The 21361-nt window shown below is 48.7% G+C and overlaps 2 protein-coding genes across 6 annotated transcripts in view; one reads left to right on the forward strand and one right to left on the reverse strand.

Annotated features, from left to right (window-relative positions):
* CFAP100 (cilia and flagella associated protein 100) overlaps nt 1-1112 on the forward strand; it is a 41471-nt gene extending 40359 nt beyond the window's left edge. For all 3 annotated transcript variants that reach the window (XM_038003445.2, XM_007985513.3, XM_038003447.2), the window contains 2 exons: nt 54-147; nt 767-1112. In XM_038003445.2, the coding sequence (XP_037859373.1) occupies nt 54-147; nt 767-880 (208 nt within the window). In that variant the 3' untranslated portion in view covers nt 881-1112. The remainder of the gene's footprint in view (nt 1-53; nt 148-766) is intronic.
* A 957-nt stretch (nt 1113-2069) lies between these two features.
* ZXDC (ZXD family zinc finger C) overlaps nt 2070-21361 on the reverse strand; it is a 37660-nt gene continuing 18368 nt past the window's right edge. For 2 of the 3 annotated variants that reach the window (XR_495386.3, XM_007985512.3), the window contains 3 exons: nt 6214-6395; nt 4097-4192; nt 2070-2931 (listed from right to left, as the gene is read on the reverse strand). Coding sequence is in view for 1 of the 3 variants with exons in the window: in XM_007985512.3 (XP_007983703.2) it covers nt 2845-2931; nt 4097-4192; nt 6214-6395 (365 nt within the window). In the remaining 2 variants the exon portion in view is untranslated. Of the gene's footprint in view, nt 2932-4096; nt 4193-6213; nt 6396-21361 lie in introns of those variants that run through there. The other variant, XR_005242027.2, reaches the window with a different exon arrangement.

A 21361-nucleotide genomic window follows, 5' to 3' on the forward strand; every position in this document is an offset into this window, starting at 1 on the left:
ACACAACAACTCCCAGGTCCCCCCAGTTTTCAACGTCATTTCTTGCTGCGCAGACTTCGAGAAGAGAAGCTCCAGATGCAAAAGATCCTACAGGAGGAGCGTCTGCAGCGGGCCCGGGCGCGCGCCCAGGCTGAGATCAAGAAGAAGGTAGGCAGGGTCGCCCCGGGGGTCTCTGCTGGAGGGGGTCCCAAGACAGCATGGCAGCTGAGGTCCTGCAGCCCAAGCCCCCGATGCCCCCACTCTGAAGGCATTCACTGAGGCTCTGAGGGAGACAGCCTGCCTTCAGAGCAAGGCTCTCCCAGGACCTGCTTCCTGCAGGGGGCTCTTCCCCAGGCTGCCAGCTCATGGCCCATGCCAGGCTGAGACTGGTTCAGCCATGCCCACCCACCCCAGCCAGGTACACTCTGCTCAGGAACAGGGTCCCACCACCCTACCCACACTCCAGCCAGACCCCAAGCCCTGCTCACTGCCTGTCACTGGGGTCCCCCTACTGCTGTGTCCCAAGGCCTCCGCCCTTCCTGCCTTCTGACCCTGGCAACAGGAAGCAGGTCCCCCTGCTCCCACATTTAAGAGGTGGTGATCCAGGGACCAGACTTGATAAATGCCAGGCAGACTCACATTCCCAGTTATTTCAGAGTTAACTCCAGCCCTCAGCCTGCAGGGCTGACCAGAGTGGGCTGGAGCTGACTGGAGCTGCTGGGCCTCTCCCTGCGCCAGGGGCAGGGGTACACGGGCATATGGCTCACTGGGTTTGTTTCCCCTGCAGAGAGGCAGGACATTGGTATGCCGCTCACAACCCCCAGTCCACAGGATCAAACAAGAGTCTGAGCACACACTGATGGACAAGGAGAAGGAGGAGCTGCTATTTTTCTTTACGTAATCTTCGCAGACCATAGCTGTTCTAGCTGAAGGCTTAGCAAAGATGTTGGCAGAGTCTGGGCTGGGTCTTGAAGGGCCCAACTGAGTCTTCTCTGCCTCCCGTGTGCTCCCTTCCTCACCTGAATAAATTCATGTCTTTCTGGAGTCTTGAAAGCCTGTTTAAGGACGCAGCCACCATTGCCAAATCTCAGCATCCCCCCGGTTCATCATCTAACCCTAAGCAGATGCTTGAGGGCAAGAGCATGACACCTTGGTTCTCATCTAAAACAGCTGCTCTACGAGACAAAAGCTAATTCCACGCTGAGTGTAGTGTGAGATCAGCCTCTGTGCAAAGACCAAAGAAATGCAAGCAGGCAGCTGGGTATATGGCAGGGCCGTCACTACCAACTAAAGGAGAAACAACGGGCTGAATGCCATATATGCAGCTACTCGAATTAAGCCAAGGTGAAAAACCTTCGGTGCATGACTAGAGGCAAACTTTCATTCATTTGCACTAGGAGTTGGGCCCGTCACCGGCAGGGAACCTCAGTGTCCAGAATGCTGGGTGCCAGTCCCAGCCACTTCATGGTGGCGTTCCCAGGGAGGCACATGGGAGAAAAGTAGAGGCCGAGAGGGCATTCCTGGGGGCAGACTCTGCTCCCCGATAGAGACGGGGTGGGTGCAGCTCCACCCCCCATAGTGGCCAAAAGCCTCCCATGGAGGAGGAGGACTCTGGGCCACCTTGGGGCTGAAGAGTCTCCCAGGTGGGCAAGTTCTCTCCTTGGCTTTGGCTGGTGACAGAGCGGTGGTCTGTGGAGAAGACCCATTTGCTGATGGGGTGTGGATTCCTCCATGTGGAACAGCACCTGGGGACAGCACCTCGGAGTGGGACAAGACAGAGGGAGGACTCACTCAAACTTGGTGTCACCCCCAAATTCAAGAAACAAACACGGCAGTTTGAATGATTCAGTCTGGGAACCAAAACAGCCTCTGAACGACACACACTTCAAAAGGCACAAGGCAAAAAAAAAAAAAAAAAAAAAAAATCGTTTAGGAGTGACCCTGTGTCATTGCTAAGTTAACAGACTTACAAATAAACAAGGGCAAGGTGATCATGTTGTCTCCTTTTGCAAGACAGACCTCACTCTATAAGAACATACATTGACGTATTATGTGCACATCAACCTCAATAATAAAACATAAATGCACCATCACAGTCCTACACGAAATTTATGGTATTCAAAACATCACTTTATAAACTATTGTCAAATTACCATTTAGACATTAATACCCAAATACAGAATTTAGAAAATTACTTAAAATTTTAACTCTACTATACCCGCAAGCTCTCAGCTATGAGTTTAGTCTGGGAAGAGGGCTCTGTAATAGGCCACTGAGGTCCTCTGTCCCACCACATCATTCTCCCCAAAAAACTAGCTGCCCAACTGCTCTGCCAGACTTGGGCTAGAATTTGGCTTCACTGTGGCAATGGGATCTCCTGGGTCCTACAGTGTGGCAAAACCAACTTTCCCACAAACCCCATCCCAGATGCTGGGATGCTCACACACTGAAGCTGAAAGACCCCACTTGGTTTTGCCACAGATCAAGTTGCATCTGACTAGAGAGCCTGTTCTCTACCCTATTTCCTGCAGAAGTCTTTTTCCTTGTAATGCAACAAGTGCTACACAGCTCAGATCAATGGGACACGGGGAAAGGGGCTGTTGTGCACCCAGCCCTACTGAGGGAGACCCTTGTCTTGCCAAAGCACTTTGCTCACAAAGGCAGTTTCAAAGAGTACAGCTCGAACTCGTTCCTGGTAAAACAAAAGGAAAACATTTTTGGTAAATGTACCCAAAAGTCTCAAAAGGGCTATGCTGGTCTTCTGAATGGAAACCAAATGAGGTCTCCCCAGGCTCATGTCATCTGACTCTCAGGGAAGGTGAGTCCTAGACCGTGGCCTTGGGCCTGCCCAGGCCGAGGCTGCCATCACTGCAGGTCCTGCAGGTTGATAGTGCTTCCTGGGAACTGGGTGGCCTCCGGTCCAGAACGGCCTCCAGATGAGGGGAGCACCTCCTGCAAAACCAAGCATTGTCATGAGGAGGGAGGAGGGAGGGGAAGCAGAGGGATCCTGTGGCTCCACACAGCAGGCAACTGACCGGGCTTGTGGTGAGATACCTGACTTCTCTTAATTAAAACTACAGGCTCCCCTTATTCTAAACACATGTTCTTTGATGGAAAAATGAACTCAGTACTGTATTGTAAATTTTTCAAGATTGTTCTGTCTGCACACTGACGTATAGCTCACATGTTCACACACCCGCATGCCTTTTTACAGAAACAAAATCATCTTTACTTCTGCAACCCTTTCTCCCCACTTCTCATGAGGTCCCTCCTAAGGCACTCTCCCAGGTATTAGGTGTCTGCCTGCGCCCTCACAGCTGACCGGCATGTGGCCCAGGGCTATGGAAGCCCCATCTAGCCTGTCTCCTCATGTTAGAAGTGTTTCTGCTGCTGCACCATTCGACTCCGGGCTACGGTGATTATTCCACAACTTTTTTTTTTCAGGAGCAGTCCCAGGAGGGGGCTGCCAGGCACATGGAGCAGACACTTCTGAAGTTCTCTGATCCATGCTGCCAAACCGCCCTCCAGTTCACGCCTCTGCAGCCCGGGTGCCCGGCCCTCTGCTCCCACCAGTGCTTCTGTCCAAGTTTGGTTCTCATTGCAAGGAAAATGCTGAGTAGCCCAATTTGCAAAAAAACTAAAACACAATTTGCATGGCTTATTGTAAATATATAAATATGTAAGGCAAATTGTTAGAAATGTGGTAAGCTATACACTTTCGGTATTTCATATCAAACTCTGAATCATTCACCGCCACCCATCCTTAGCTTAACCATGTAAGCAAACTACTGAATTCATCCGAGTCTATTCTCCCACAGGCTGGGCCCTGGCCAGCCCTCTTCCCAGAGCAGTAACTGGAATTCCTAGGCACAGCACTTTCAAGAGCATATTAACTTCTCCTGCTTTGTTTACCAGCAGGAGCTGCAGTCTCCTGCAGATCTGAGCTCCACTCACCCACCTTCTCCAGAAGGCAGCAAGACATCCTGGCAACCAACCCGCTGAGCCTCCCAAGCCACGCGGCCTCAGTGACCAGCCTCAGCTGTGAAGCCAGCCTTCCGGAAGTCGAAGGCTCTGTGAGTCTCAATAAGAAAAACAAAGGGCAGTAAGCCATCCAGACCTGGAGGACGTAGACGGGCAGGTCCACAGTGAGGAAGGGGAGGAAGGCGGCTGGGCCGCGGGTTGAGGGCAGGACACCTTCGCCGGAGGGGTCATCCTGGGGAGGCAACACAGAAAGGCCTGTCACGTGTCTGTGAGTGCAGCAACAGTCCTCACCTCACCTGAGAAGTCTCCTCCAACTGCAATGCGTGGCAGAACCAGCCCACCCTCTGTATTCCAAGGGAGGCTGAGGACCCAGCAGGAATTGTTTATGGGGTCTGGGTACTACCTGTTCCCACCTGGTGCTTATTCTCTCACCTTGATCCCAGCAGCTTTTGCTGGGCCTGGAACCTTCTGCTGTCCAGCTCCTCCCCTTAGTCAGCCCAAATACCAATTTCCCTCCTAAGGCACGCTCCTGAACTCCTTGTGGGTGCCCTGGCAACCCCTGCCCCCCCACCAACCTCAAGTACCCACAGTGCTCTCCAGCAAATCCTCGGGCCCCAGAGAGGGCCTTCCCTGCATGCCCCAGCTTGCCTACAGGCCAGTTGGAAGGACCAGGGCAGGTGGAGGGGCTCCTGGGAGGGAGGCTGTCAGGCCCCTCACAGTCCAGGCTAGAAACTTCATCTGTCCCACACTTCCCCTGTCCTGCACCTGCATGTCCACCCATGGCCATGAAGCAGAGCTCCTGGTGCTGCTGCCCTGTACCTCTCATTCCTTCTGCTTGAGAAGCTCCTGTGTGTCAAGGACTGCACTACTGTTCCCATTTCATAGACGACAAAACTGAGGCCTGGAGTGCTTAAGTAACCAGAACTACACTAGCTAGTAAGGGACAGAAAAATAACTCAAACCCAGGTTTAATCAGGCATCTCTTAAAAGTATGCCCCCTACTTGCTCCTCTTCTGCCAGCGGCACCAGCTTCCCTACCGTCTCCCTATTGCCAAGCCTCTGGTCCTGCCTCTGTACCTCTGCCCTGCCAGTCGAGGCACTGTTTCCTTGGGTGGTTCTCCCCCTCCACTGCTCCTGCTCCTGGGGAGTTCTTACCTCTTCAGAAGCTGGAAAGAAAGGACCAGTGCTCTTCTTGCCCATCCCTAAGACAAGCTTCAGCCCCCACCTGATGCTCACTGCTAGCTTCCAATCAGCACAGGGCCACCCCCCGCTGCCTGCAGCCTCCTCCCTGCCCCCTTCCCAGCCCACCTCTGCCCAGGCCATCCCTCCTCTTGCCTCTCTGAGCCCCAGGCCTGGTCCTGTTCCCTTGCTAAGCCTCTCCCAGGACTATGAACCCACAAGCATGCCTGTTTCCCAACTCAGAGCCGGCATCAGCTCCACCCTCCGCACTTCCGTGGGGCCTGCAATCGCATCCTCTGCCACAGAGAATCTACAGAGTGGAGTGGTGAAGGGGGCACGCACCTGGGCCAAACCCAGACAGCCCCGGCTTGTATATCTCTTCTCTCCCCAAATCCTTCCAAATCATCTTCCCTCCCCATTCCAGCCCCTCAAACTGAGACTGAAGATGCAGGTGTGCTCAGGGCTGCTGGAGCGGGTGTCCTCAAAAACCTGGGAACTGGCCACAGCTGCAGGTATCTGTGGCCCAGACAGGCTGGGAGGGGCCTGGGCCTGCCCTGGAGGGGCTCCGTTTCATAGGAAAGAACATAGAACAACACTGAAAAGACCCCCACTACCTTTAGCATAGAAAGGCTGCTAGTCCACCACAAGCAGGCCGCCCTAGAAACGGGGTGGCTGAGGCGGCCTGCAGAGCCCCTTTGCCCCAGCCCTGCAGAAGAAGGGCAGGGTGGCCTCAAACAGATCTCACCCTGCTGCAAAACAGCCCTGGGGGCCTCGGGCAGGGAGGCAGGCTGCACCGGGGCTAGACGCGGGGCCGTGCACAGACAGGGTCAGGAAGTGGATGCATGGTCCCAGCAACACTCAGAGCTTAAGCAGATGCAGCAGGACAGGCTGGGAAAAAGGGAGGAGCTGGGCTGTGAGGAGACAGGACTTGGGGCAGTCTACAGGGGAGGATGGGAAAGCGGCAGGCAGGGGGTGCTGCGATGGGCAGGGGTTGCAGCATGCTGCACACTTCTCAGACCTGTGTGACCCTCCCACCCCACCTACAGCTGGCCTGTGTGACTCGCCAGCTCTCACCTGCACCAGCTGGACCTGGACGCCCTGCGCCCCGCACTGCACCCCAGCAGCTGGAGCTGGTCCTGGCCGTCCTCCGCTGGGCACCACAAGGCTCCCACACAACCAACTGCTCTGGCTTGCGTGGAAATGGGGAGGACTCATTTTGCCTTCTTTTATTTTTCTCTGAGTAGACTGTGAGGCGCCTAAAATGAAATATAAAAACGAGCATACCCAATCTACAATCTACAAGTCAGGTCCGCCCTCACCGAGGTCTACGGGGAAGACAGCCTTTCCATTAATCGTCATTCTGCACAGCCAAGAGACGTAAAATCACTCAACAGAAAAAATCAGGAGTTAAGAGGTTGAAAGAAACAACCATACAAACAAAAAAAACACCAGGATTTTGATTTTAAAAATGCAAAAACATCATACATTTTTTTTGCCAGATGGTATGGTAATCAGACACAAGCAACAGTAGTGTTGCTTAGCATCTTAGCATAAATGTACAGTCAGTATCATTGCTTAGTATTTTAACATAGTTAGCATGGTCAGTATGGTTGCTTAACCTTTCAGTGTAGTTAGTACAGTCAGTATGGTTTCTTAATATTTTAGCATAGTTAGTACAGGCAGTGTCAATGTTAAGTACTGCTAGCATAGTTGGTGTGGTCAGTATCATGTCTAAGCATGTTAAGAGTTGTTAGTCTAGGCCAGGCACGGTGGCTCACGCCTGTAATCCCAGCACTTTGGGAGGCCGAGGCAGGCGGATTATGAAGTCAGGAGATCGAGATCATCCTGGCTAACACGGTGAAACCCCGTCTCTGCTAAAAATACAAAAAATTAGCCGGGCGTGGTGGCGGGCGCCTGTAGTCCCAGCTACTCGGGAGGCCGAGGCAGGAGAATGGCATAAACCTGGAGGCGGAGCTTGCAGTGAGCCGAGATGGCGCCACTGCACTCCAGCCTGGGTGACACAGTGAGATTCCATCTCAAAAAAAAAAAAAAAATTATGAAAACCACTGTAGAATAAATTAAGGAGGGCAGGGAACAGTGTATCTCTCCAGATTACTTTTAAAAGCAGGCAAGATTTAAATGATATATATCAAATATTTATTATCAAGTTTTATAACACAAACAAGATAAAACTGAGCCATTTATCATGATTCAATGCCATAGATGTAGGCCACTCTCTAAGTTACCTATAAAGCAAGAGGTATGACCAAATCCTAATATTCCTTTGTGAAATGTGTGCAAGCATGTATGTGCCATTCGAATCATGGGAAAATTCAGAATTATGTGCAAAATCAGAAATAATTCCACTAATGTCGCTAGACATGGTTACACTTTCCCTTTAACTTAAACCAGTTAGTAACTAAAATTCTTCTATCTTTATTAACATAATTTACTTGTATTACTTTTACAACAGGCAAAAAGACAGGCTATAACTAGAATATCTCATGATAAGCTAAATTGGTTTTAACTTCTGTATTAGCATACAACATGAAAAAAAAAATCACAGGAATTTCTGTTTTCAACCCACACATTTAATTTAGTGTCTCAGGTAGTCCTGCAGACACCAGTTACACTGAGAAGAAACACCACCACTAATTCGTACTGTTTTAGCATCAGAAGGTGTTTTTCTTCCCAGCTAACAACTCGTCTAGGGATAAAAAGTCAACAGCTGAAAAGAACTGCTCATGCTTATACATACATAGGGCTCTTTCCTTAAAAGTAATGCATTCTTTGACAACAGCAGAGGGCTAGCAAAGGTGAGGACTTTCTACGAGAGATGTCCATCCATGCCCCATGGCGCCTCTCTGATGTACCTCAAGCAGAACAGCTCAGCATCCACCCCTAGACACATCTCTGCACAGGAAGGGCAAGCTGGCGAGCCCAGCTCATCAAAGTTCTGATGTCAGTATTACTCTACAGGATGCTTCCCTGAAAACAATATTTGGACCTGTCCCTGGGTTTGGTGCTCTGGAAAGATATCGTGTTTTGTGTGCACTCCAAGGCAACACACTGTGGTGGAAGTCTGGTGGAGAATTACAGCCTCCCCGTTTTTTGGCAAGCAGAAGGGCAGCTGTGGGTGAGGGGGAGAACCTGCCGCAGATGAGCTTGGACACCCCTTCTCAGGGAGTCCGTTCCAGCAAGGACTGCACCTGGAAGATGAGCCTGGAAAGGATGCAGGGGTCCAGGCCAACAGCTGCGAGAGAACAGGGCAGCCAGGGGAGGAGGGGCCAAGCCCCAGTCGCTGAGCTGTCCCCTAGGCCTGGGTAGGGTCAGAACCCCTGACGGTACACCCCGAAGCCTGGTATTATGTTGTGAACATTTAAGATGGTTGAAAGTTCATCATAAACTTCCTGGGTTAACTAAGCAAGTATGTTTATCTAGGGATGCTTAAAGACATGCCAGAGCAAACAAATGGGGTCCATACCACGTCCTCAGAATGACCATGCAGCCCTGCGTCCTCACTAGTAAAGGGCGCCATGGCATCAAATGCAACATGACCACTTTAATTAATAAACAGTCAAATTCTTTCTCACTATGGACAACCGCAAACCCTTATAGAACAAGGTAACAACACTGAACTAAGTTTTGCTTCAATATTTTCAATAGTTATCCAAAATGCTTTTTAGTGCTGGAGAACTCACAGGAGTGGGAAGAGGAGCAGTATAAACCCAACACCAAGCAACCTCCTGGGAAGCAAGGAAGGAGACTTTAGGGAAGAGTCCTATCTGGGTATGAAGGTAAACACAAAGCAGTCAAGGGCCTGGGCTTGGGAGCTGGACGATCCAGCCATGTGACTCAGCTTCCACGGATCTGTGGTGAATGGAGATTGCCACACTGCTTTCACCTTGCCGTGCCATGACGAGAATTAGGTGAGGTCAACAGCACTGGGCCTGGCTCAAACAGTATGCCATCCCCACACCAGGAGCACCGCAGTGGCCGCCACAAGACAGAGTTCAGAGCCAGCCAAGTGCCCCGAGAAAGGATCTGCACAGACGAGGCTCAGGTCCCTCCTCTGATAACCACAGGAGGTCATGTAAGCTTCCTCTACTGAGATCCTCACTAGAACAGGAGGTAAGTGACTATTTTCCCAATTCTCCCAAGGGTGGGAGATCAGAGGGCACTGGGGCTTAAGTCACTCAGTCCCTGACAGGGTTAGTTCAGCATAGCTCTTAGAAAGAGATAATATGTTAATATACTTATCTGCAAGGAAAAATATTCATATTAAGAACAAAAAGCAGAAAAAAATGTTTATCATTTTTCAAAAACAAGTCATTTGTGTAGGGAAATGTTTAACACTGAAACACTGTAAGTAGTTTTTCTTGGGTGGTGAAGCTACAGGCGAGAAAACGTAAGGAACCCACACTGATCTTTTCCAGAATAAACCCACATGACCAGCCCTGCTTGTGCTGAGCGCTCACCCTTTGCTTAGGGATGTGCTGCTCACACAGCAGGTCCTTTGTTCCGCAGGGGCACTCTCTCCTTCAGGGCATCTGGCAGGCCCTGAGTCGCCGACTGCTTCCTCCTCTCTCACAGCCTTCAAGGGTATTCTCGCCAAGCTACCTTCCCAGATGAACTTAAAATGGACAGGTGTTTAAGTTACTCAAGATTTTAAAGGAAATGAATAAAGTATGTAAGTGAACAAGATCGGGCATCTCCAGCTGGCAGACCCTACACAGGACCTTACCCATTCGGAGCACTCTTGTCATGAGTGAGCCTGGCATATTTTATTACTTTTACTGTCAATACGAATGAAGTTAGTTTTTCACAATTATTCTTATTTGAAAAGCTATTAATTTTATATATACAAATGTGTCCTGTGCAATTAGCTACCTATTGATCCTTCTTATTTCTAATTGCTTGAGTTGATTCCCCTGGGTTTTCTAAGCCCGACAATGACTTTGTCATTAAGTAATCATCATTCTCTCCTTTCTATTTGATTATCTATTTCTTTAAAAATAAAGACTTCCATAAAAGTGTCAAATAGATTGCGCAGCTGGTTTGGTTTACTATTCCTCCAGCTTTGTGGGGAATGCAGCCAGCATCTCTCCACTGAAAATGCCACTGACAGCTGGCTGCTCTCTAGTATTAGGGAAATCTTCTGGGTTCCTAGTTGATTCATATTTATGATGTTTTCAAATCAGCAGCAGGTGATGAAGGTCGTCAACTGCCCTGTTCCGCCTCTGGGGACCCTGCACATCTCCTGTAGCATTTGCTGTGGCAAATCATGCTGACGGGCTGCCTCACCCCACATCACCCTTGCCCACTGTCCATGTGCTGGCATTTCACTTGGGATTCCCATGCCTGCTTCACCTGCTGGAGGTGAGACACAGTGTTCCTGCATACCACGTGGCCAACAGGCTGAGTAACGGCTCTGAGGGCAGCTGGCCTTGGGTTCCATCCTGCCCCTACCCCTGCCCTCACCAGCTATGCAGCCCTGGCTAAACTCTCCCTGCCTCAGCTTCCTCATCCAGAAAAGTGGGGACACAAGGACCTACACCTCATAGGATTGTTGCAAGGACTAATGGGGTAACAGATGTAGACGTGCTGGGCTTAGAACTGTGCAGGGCATACCGTATGCCTTCATTAGTTATCACACCTTTGACAAGTTTTAGAACCAGGGTATGTTAGCTTTATACATTGAATTTAATAGCTTTTACTTGAGGTCTGCCCAAGTTTCATCATCCACTCAACAAGTGTGTACTGCCCCTCCACTGCGTGGCAGGTGCTCAGCCACAATGGTGGCCCTGCACATGGAGCTCTCAGCTGCTGGCTGGTGCACTCAATACAGCTGTGCATTTTGCAGCACACAGACAAACCCACAACAGATGAGCAACGAGGGACGAGAAAGTGCAGGGGACCCTGGGAGCCTCGAGAGGCCACTGACAGGACCCCAAAGTGTCTGTGACACAGGTACTGCCCTTGAGGAGCTGATCACAGCAGGGACCCTGCCGAGAACACTCTGGGCATTCCACACAGGCATCCGGGGCAGGCATCGGGGCATGGCACAGCCATGCACTAAGAAGCAAGCACCAGAGACCAGCACATCGTGGGGCTGCCACCCCTAGGGCCGGAGGGACTAGGGAAGGGGTGGTGTCACCAGAGTCCAGAACAGGGACAGCACACAGCAGCAGAACTATAGCAGGGGCCACCCAGGAAGAACTGGGGCCACAGCCATGGGGGGAGACAGCTATCGCCATGAAACTCCCACGGAAGCAGAGCAAGTGAGGCCCTGCCTCCTGCCACACACCCTCTAGCATCCCCCTAATGTTCCCAATGCCAAACCTAGCTGGAAGTGCTGAGAGGAGCCTGGGTCAGTATCTCCAAGGATGCCAGTCAGACAGCAACGGCCAGCATCCACATGGCAGGAGAAGCAGGAACCGGGGGTGGGACGGGGCAGCGTGCAGGCAGGGCACGTCCACAGGCACTGCACATAACGCAGGGCATGGCACAGGGCAGCCAAAGCCAGCTCCAGAGGCCTCAGAAGAGTAAATGTAGTGGGATCCCATCCTAGAGGTCAGCAGCTCCGAAACCACATACATACAAAGCCCTGCCACTCTTTGCTTTACTTTGTTCCGACAAAATGTTGAATGTACAGAAGGAGATGTAATAAACAAAATATATGTTTAAAACTATTACCAAAGCTTTTACTTTTTTTATTAAGAGATAAGGTCTCATTATGTTGTCCAGACTGGACCTGAATTCCTGGGCTCAAGTGATCCTTCCACCTTGGCCTCCTGAGTACAGGTATGTGCCACCATGCCCAGCATCTCTGAATCTTTTAGTCAGCCCTGGGCTAAGTATTTTGCAAGAACCCCTGTAGGTCCTCACAAGCACCCTACAAAGCCAGGTCCCATCACTTTCCCCATTTCGCAGAAGGGGATGCTAAAGCCAGAGGCCAGGCAACCTGCCCCAGACTACTGCCTCACCTGGCGGTCCTGACCCTACGACTGACGCTTTGACTCTCTCAGCACGCTGGCTCTACAAATCATCGTTCTGGCTGTGTGTGGCAAAGTCGATTCCATTTATTTGTTAAATAGAAGCTTCCTCTTCCCAAAGGCTGGAGACCTGCCACTGAGGGCCAGGAGTCAAGGGACTTCCCACTGGGCTGCCAAGGCCGACCTTCACGCTCAGTCAGCTGACAGCGACATAGGGACGACCGAAACGGGACACGAATGAGCTGGACCTACAGAGGCCAGGTGTCTGCCATGCAGATGGAAAGGGAGCCGGGGTTGTGTGCTCCATGCAGGAAAGTAGAGTAAGAAACAAGAAAGGCGTAAAAGTTAACAGAAACCAAAGTGACAGCAGGACGCTCTGTGGAGAAGGGCCACGGCGCTCACTCATGCAAGTGTGGGAAACCCGGCTCCCAGCCCATTCTCCAGCAGTGGGGTCACACCCAGTTCTGCGGCAGGAAGTTCACTGCCACCAAGCACCTTTCTAGCTCTCCCTGCGACAGCCATCAAAACCGAAGCTTTACTCACAGGACAAAAGGAGCCCAGGCCCCTCTAGGAAGCGATGTCCAGAGCCTGCAAGGGGTCTGAGACCCTCACAGGAAGTGTAAACAGGAAAGGCCCCTCCACAGCTGCTCACAGGCAACTGCACCTCACTCACCCTTGACCTGCCAAGGCTCCGACCTTGGACACGTAAGGGTCAGTGGTGTGGAGGGAGCTATGATGGACTGCTGGGCAAAATCCTCCTGCCCCTAAAGAAAACAAGAGCAGACAGCTCCCACTTTGACAAGTCTGTAATCTGCTTTCCTCCCCAACTGAGAGACCCATGCACCCTCCCCTGTTATAGGCCACATCTGCCCCAGGGGTGTACATGGGGCCCACAAGGTACGACAAAGCCTCTGCAGCCTCAAAGATGCCCTCATCCAAATCCAAACCCACCTGGGCACCTCATGATACACGTGGCACAGCAGTCACACGCATGTGACTAGAAATCTCTTCTAGAATGAGGAATAAATGGGGGTGCACCTCCAGGCTGACTGCCCCTGCTGACCCAGGGCCCCTGCCCGCACCTCCCTTCCTGCTGCTCTCCCTGCAGGGTGGTCCCTTCTGCTTTCATCATGGCAGCAACGGGAAGAAAGGGAAGAAAACTTGGACTAGGTGTGCAAAAATTTTTGTTTTAAAGCGAAACAAAAAGATTATAAAAATTTGATAGCTGACTTAATTTCAAGGCTCCATCCAACCTGATCACCCATTGGAATACTCTAGCGTGTGCGTGCCTGAGCTGCAGTGCCAGCACAGCCACCTCACTCTCCGCCTGCAGGGGCCCACTCCCTAGGCTGGGACCAGCAAGCCAGCACTGCACCAGGTTCAGGGGGTCCCGGGGTGGCCACAACAGTGTGCCAGTCACAGAGAGGCGGGCACATACTTAACCTGCCTCCTCCCTCTAGCTCTCGTCCCCACAGTTCCCTGGAAAGAAAGGACTCGAGGCCACTCCTCATCACCCTGTGAGTTCCTCAGGCCCACCAGGCCACCCAAGGAGGAACAGTGCTCTATTGCTCACCATTTTGATGGCAGCTCCATCTTCACGTTTTAATTACACAAAGTATTTTCCAATACAAAAAGCAGAAATGATCATAACAAAACATTCACAACTTAACACTCAGGAAAACACCATTTCATGCACGCATATGTGTACTACTGCTTGTTTCCAGGTAAATGTACACCCAAATTTGTCTCTCAACACACCCACTTTTTCTTACAAATACGAACGTACTAAAAACATGCACAGAGTGTGCAGTTCTTCTGGACATTTGAGTTACAAATATTTAAACAGTCCCACACTGAGCAGCGGCAGCATGTGCAGCTTCACACAGATCCCTGGGATTTCCTCGAGATAAATTCATAAAATGTAATTGTAAGAGTGAATATTATGCATATTTTTTGGCTCCTGAACACACCACCAAATGACCCTCCAGAAACATCACAGTGTGTCCCCAGTGAAGCTCTCCTGAGAAAGCACAAGGACGCACTGTGTGCACCAAGGCCGGCACTGGGCTCCTGTCACCCAGGAAGGCCCAGTCGACCTGGCCCTCAGTTAGATCTACCAGTGTCCTTGTGAGCACCAACTGGCTGCATCTTGCTCGTTGCCATCCTCCTCATGACCTTCTGCACAATGGTCTCACGCTGTTGCTGGTGATGTGGAAAGCTCTCTGTGCGGACACGTCTCCGCGGCTGTGCCTCTGCTGACACACTCTGGGAAATGATTGAACCTCGGGGCCTCGGTGGCGCCCGTGCAGGAAGGGTTGATGGCAGGTCTCCACCTCATAGGGTTTTTGTGAGGCGTGAACAGAGTTACTGCATGTGAAGGACATAGGACAAACAGAACAAGTGCAGGCTGCCCCCACGGCTCTTCATGCCTTAGAAAAACCTTTAACCTCTTATCTTCATTCTCTATTCTGTATGGAATTCTAATATATTTTTTCCCTAAAAGGCCAGCATTCACCCATCAATAACTGGAAATGCCACCTTTCCACACGCAAAGATGACCAGGTACCAGGTCAGTGCCCGGTGTGCTGGATCCTGGGCTCCTGGCTCTGCCATGCAGCCCCAGCACCAGAACATGCTTTCAGCTGCCATGGCCTTGCATGAAGTCTTAGCTACAGTGCAAATCCTCTATGCCATTTTCCATTTTCTTAGACATTCTTGTCCATAGCTTCTTACACAACTGTCCTGAAACCTGCTTGGACTTCTGCATGAAATCGCACTGCAATGCTGTGGGAAGAGCAAAAGAGGCTTCTCTTTCCTTCATCCCACGTCTGTCAGCTAAGCCTGTGGGCTCTGCCATCAAGATAGGTGCAGGAGCCCGAGCACTCCTCCCCACTGCTATTGCCACTCTTGTTCCTGCTAGGTGAGCACACAGGCTTCCAACTGCTCGCCCTGAAACCTCCCATTCCCCCAAGTAAATTGATTTTCAAAATGGCAGCAGAAATGGCCCTCTTCAAACTATCACGCCATTTTCCTAATCACATCCTCTGGTTCCCCATCTGACTGAGGGAAAGCTGGAGTCTGACAAGGACTCAGGCGCGCCTTCAGCAAGCTCTGGCCCTTCTAAAATGCTCCCTCGGCGAGGTCCACCTCCGTAACGGCCTCCTGGCTTTGCCTCTGACGGGTCATGGTCAGGACTGTTGGCTCCCTTGGCCCAGAAAAGTGTTTCCCCAGACACATTCCATGGCTCCTTTCTTGCCCCTGCTGGGTGTTGCCTCCTTGGAGACCCTCCCTATCCCCACTGTTTAAAACTACAAAATTCCACAGACTCCTCCTGGTTGTCTTTCTTCATGACATTTATCATTTGGTTTCCTGATTATGAGGTGCTTTTTCACCCAGTCCTGCTACCAGACTTCTAGCAGGGTGTCTATGCTGTTCACCACCATGTGCCTGACTCATCCAAGGCAAGGGATCACCCCAGCTGAGAGCAGTTGATCTTGTCATCCCTCCCTTCACCTCCTGTCCACTGGTGATATCTCCTCCTGGCTGTTATGATTTCTGTTGCTGTGTGAATGAGATCTCTTCTCCCACTGCATTTGCTAGCTGGCTACTTGGCTATGCAGGAAGCTCTGGATAGTAGACATTTATTTTCTAACTGGCACTTAAATATCTTCTGTTTTACTAATTTTTCTGATAGTTGAGTTTTCCAATAAGTAGTCAAATCATCAGTAAGCTATTATTTGTCTCCTTCCTGCAGTTCTATCTTATTACTTTTTCTTGGTTTATTTCAATGGCAAGAACCTTCAAACAACATCCAACACCAAGGATAACAAGGGTAATACACGCAATTCCTAACTCCTAGGTGTGTGGACAGAACGCCTCTGATAACCCACCATTAAGCATGATGTTGGCTGTTGGTTTGGGCACATAATCTTTTATTACATTCCTAGTCCCACCAGTACAGTAATGAATATCAATTTTGTAAATCAAATACAGGATTTGTTGAGAAAATAATAAAGTTCTTCACCGATTATTGAGATAATGCAATTAACAGACTTACTAACATTAAATCATTCTCAAGCTATCTTATTAAGCTCTATTTGGTCAGAATAGTACATTAAATATATATTGCCAGATCCTAAGTGTGTTTTATTTAGAACATTTCCATCTATCTTCGTAGGAGTCACCAATCTATAGCTTTTCTTTTTTTTTTTTTTTTTTTTTTGAGACAAGGTCTTACTGTCACCCAGGCTGGAGTGCAGTGGTAGATCCTAGCTCACTACAACCTCCATCTCCTGGGCTCAAGTGATTCTCCCCCCTCAGTCTCCCCAGTAATTGGGACCACAGGTATGCACCACCACACTTGGCTAATTATTATTATTATTATTTTAGAGATGGGGGTCTTACTACGTTACCCAGGCTGGTCTTGAACTCCTGGCCTCAAGCAATACTCCCACCTCAGCCTCCCACAGTGCTGGGATTACAGCTCTCTTTCTGAGAGATATCCTTGTCAGATTTTTCATGGGAAGCTTCTGTTTTCCACAGAGCTTTGGAGCAGCATTTACTGCACAAATTCCACAAAGGGGAAGAACTGTTAATGAACTATTCATATTCTTATTTCTGAATGATTACTTGTTTTTCTAGAAAACTCTGCATTTTGTTGCAAGTATTCTAACTTATTATCATACAGTTAACATGATATCTATTTATCTCTATGTATTCCAAAGAATTTGTGGAATTTACTTGACGCTTTTTTTTTTTAATTGCTCAGACAGAAATGGAAAATGATGGCCTAGGGGCTGTATCCCCTTAAGGATATGTTTTCTTTGGCCCATACCAAAGTTTTTCTAAATCTGAATAAGCTGTCACATTTAAGCATCAAAATCTGGATTTGACTCTGTTCTGACAGGAAGACATCTGAGGCACAAACTTGAATCTAGTTTTGGCCACATCCCTTGTGTTCCATATACAGTAATACATAATAGTTGGCTTCAACGTCAAGTGTTTCTAAGACCCTCACGTGTAATCCACAAGAATCCCAAGTGCAGCATGCTTCTATTACCATTTCACAAAGGAGAGAGCTGAATGTGCAGAGAAGTCGCTGGCTCAAGAGTTCAAACTTATAAACACATGGCCTATCCATTTTCCTGTATTTGTAATTAGCTTTTATTTATTTATTTATTTGGCGACAGAGTTTCACTCTTGTTGCCCAGGCTGGAGTGCAACAGTGCGATCTCGGCTGACTGCAACCTCTGCCTCCCGGGTTCAAGTGATTATCCTGCCTCAGCCTCCTGAGTAGCTGAGCTGGGATTACAGGCATGAGCCACCATGCCCAGCCTCACTTTTATTTCTTCTTTCACCCAATTGTCTAGAGGTTTTCTTTTGTTTTCCAAGTAATTTTTACTAATTTAACATATTATGATCAGAAAACATAGTACTGCCTATACATGTACATATGTACACATATACATATATGTACACATACACATATATACATTCCTACACATATACACATCTGTAATACACATATGCACACGCATGCACATATATACATATATGCACACATACACATATACATATATGTACACATGCACATACAAACGTATATATGTATACATGCACACACTCACATATACACACATGTACATGTGCATGTGTATGCATGTGCATATATGTACATGTGTGCGTGCATATACATATGTGTATACATATACATATGCATGTGTATGCATCTGTATACGTATGTGTATGTGCATGTATGTGTATGTGCATGTGTATATGTATATGTGTATATATGTATACACATATATACATATACACACATACATGCATATATACATATACATATATAGGCATATATAGGCAGTACTATATATTATGTGTATATATAGGCAGTACTATATATACTTTTTTTTGGTAAAGACTTGTATAGTTTTCCTGATGCCCTAATTTGTTCCGTTTAATTTCTACAAATATTCCACAGACATGGAGTAGGATCCATTAAATCAACTTTATTAATCCCATTATAAACATCTTTCATATGCTTATTTTTTTCTGCTTGATCAGTAATTAACTAATCACTTTCAAACTGCTAGTTTCTATACATTCAATTATCCTAGATTTCTATCGGCTTTTACATTATATTGTTTGATAGTATATGTTTTCCAATAAATATTCATATAAATGTCTGTGGGTCTTACAGTTCTGTTGTAGGCTACACATGAACAGCAACCAAAAAGAGGAAAAATCTTCTTTGTCCTCATGCTTTTTCCTTGAATTCTACACTTTTCATATTAACATTAGCCCTTGCTTTGTGATTTGCCTTTGTTTTATTTTACCCTGTCTTAATCTTAACCTTCCCAAATATTTTCATACAGGGTGCACCTCTCCTAGACAACACACAGCGGAGAGTGTGCTTCCGATGTATTCAATCTTTGTCTCTTGGCAGGAGAGTTGCCCTCATTACATTTCACTGTGACACAGGATACCCTTGGTTTTCTGTCACCATGTGTCTTGCTGCTGTCTCTGACAAGCACCACATCTTCTTTCCGTTCTCTGCCCCTTAGACAGCAGAGAAGTATACATACCCATTTATAGTTCTGAAGCTGTTTACGCTTTTTTTTAAGCTTAACTTTGCTATTCGTTTCAAGAATAAAACTTGACAGTTTTACACTGAGAGAAAAATCCTTGTTTTATTCTAAGGGGAGAATCACAATACTCGAGATAAAGAAATTGGCACATTTTATTTTCTACACTCAACAGCAACACAATGGGAACAGTCTTGAATTTCAGATGCTATTGCTCAGACTGCACATTTCCTAAGAACTGAGGTGTGCACTGGCTCCTAACCACATTCACAACAGCGGAGTCTTGACTGTTTCTAAATGACCTGATTCCATTAACAGTCCTATTACACAGAAACTGCTCATTCTTGAACTTATTACAGGTCCACAGTCTCTCAATCACAAATCCTGAAACCCAGAAAGTCCCAAACCCCATTTTTTTCCCCTGAACTTAATGCCAAAAGTAATTTAGCAACATAACTGACCTGAACTGATGTAAAGCTATTTACAGTCTTATTTGATTCCACTTAGATATATTTTGCTGAAAAGTACCAATGTAGTAACTAGTGGTATGAATACATAATATATGTACCATATTATCTAAAATTTGAAATAGCCTGAATCCAAAGCACAGCGTGGGTTAACATAAACACCAGCACTGACCACTGAAACCCTAGTGTAACAACACCCTAGTAACAGGAAGTACACCTAGTGTCTGCATTCTAAATACCACCCTCTAACAAAAGAAACCAGGGCTCTCTGGAGGAGGAGTTGATTCCAGGGCAGGGACAGGGATAATACAAGAGCCTGCTGGTGCTAGGAAGGAAGGAAGTGCTCAAAACAAAAAGCTAGGATGGAGAATGCTGATGGGGCACAAGAATCCAACTGAAGGATTGTCCACAGCTGGAACAACTGGAGCAACAAAATAAATGGTGATAATATTAATCATAATCCAATATCGACTACAGCCTGAAGAATCAATACCGTTGAGGCCGGGCACGGTGGCTCACGCCTGTAATCCCAGCACTTTGGGAGGCCAAGGCGGGCGGATCACAAGGTCAGGAGATCGAGACCACCACGCCTGTAGTCCCAGCTACTTGGGAGTCTGAGGCAGAATGGTGTAAACCTGGGAGGCAGAGCTTGCAGTGAGCGGAGATCACAAATCAGTATCATTGAATCCATACTGCATAACTGAGTAAGTAAATGAGGGAGAAGAGACAGCTCTTCCTTACAAAATTCTAATAAATAAGTATACAAAAATAAGGGAAATGTAAAATCACCATTAGAACGCCACAGGCAAAAGCCCCCGCTGAGTGTTACGTGAGAGGAAAGCTTAAAGAGAAACAGGGCACTTGCACTGCAAGGCAAAGGGTTAACCCTGCCCAGAGAGGCCTGGCCTCTGGCCCCGGCTCCTGGGAGATCTCTAGGCCCTTGGAACGCCCTGTCTGGTAAGAATGTCTGTCTAACTGGGCGCCCTGGGCCACTTCCACAGTCTGTGCTAACCCATGGTGGAGGCCTCGGGCACATAGCGCCAGCTCAGCCTCTGGAGGGCTGGAGAGTAAGGCCAGCAAGTCCACACAACTGAGACTCAACAAAACTCCAGACAGCGAGTCTCAGGTGGGCTTCCTTGGGGGGGCAATGGTACCTGTGTGTGCTGTCACTTGCTGGGAGAAGTTGGCACTGTTCACACGTCCATGGGAAGACACTTGAAGTGTCACACTAGGAACTCTCATGAGCCCTGCCTGGGCCCCTTTTCCCTCAGCTGGCTTTAATTTGTGTCCTTTTGCTGCAATAAGCGTTAGCTGTGAGTACAACAGCTATCAGTCAGCTCCATGAGTCCTTCTAGAGAATTACCTAAGGGTGGTCTTGAGGACCCCCAAGCTTGCAGTTGGTACCAGAAGTGAAGATGGTCTTAGGGAGCCCCAAGCTCCACACACAGTCTCAAAGCATCCACTGCAAGATAGTTAATTACAAAAGGAAAAACAGGAAGTTGATGGTGAAGAAACCTAGCAGCTACCACCCTAACCAGGGATCCAGGTTTACATACCTGACATGTAGACAGCATAGCCCAGGGAGGATGTGTGGGGAGGGCACCTCGCCCCCGTCTCTAGCAACCCCAGCCCAGGTCTCATCTCCAGAAGATATCAGGCAGGCCCACAGGGAGGACAGTCCAAAGTGATAGGCCCACCCTCTTTGAAAGCACCATGACAAGGGAGGGCCAAGGCCCTCACCCAGACCAGAGGAGATGGGGAGGGGTGACAATTAAATGCACAAGCGGCTTGGAACAGGGAAGGGCACTGGGGGAGCCTGGTCATATCCACATCAAGTCTGCCGTTCAGCTCCCAGGACTGCGGCCACAGGGGACTCTCAGCTGTGATAAACGCAGCATGAGTATGCAGGATGCTGTTTTGAGGGGAGGCGGGCATCCCCCCATGCTGAGGGGGGGGGCAGGGGTCTAAAACCACAGCAGACACACGGGCGCAGGAAGACAACGGTGCCCTGCAGGTTTTGGAAAAGAGACAGTGGCCTTCCTCCACTGGCTGAGGCACCCGGAGGGGCTTTTCAAGGATGTGGGTGGCAGTGGTAGCAGCCTCACCCTCACGACGACATTCTCCTGCTGCACTCACACAAGGAGACCTAGCAGGTACCAGGTTTCCATTTCCCTTA

The sequence above is a fragment of the Chlorocebus sabaeus genome, chromosome 22, assembly GCF_047675955.1.
Source record: "Chlorocebus sabaeus isolate Y175 chromosome 22, mChlSab1.0.hap1, whole genome shotgun sequence".
Lineage (NCBI taxonomy): Eukaryota > Metazoa > Chordata > Mammalia > Primates > Cercopithecidae > Chlorocebus > Chlorocebus sabaeus.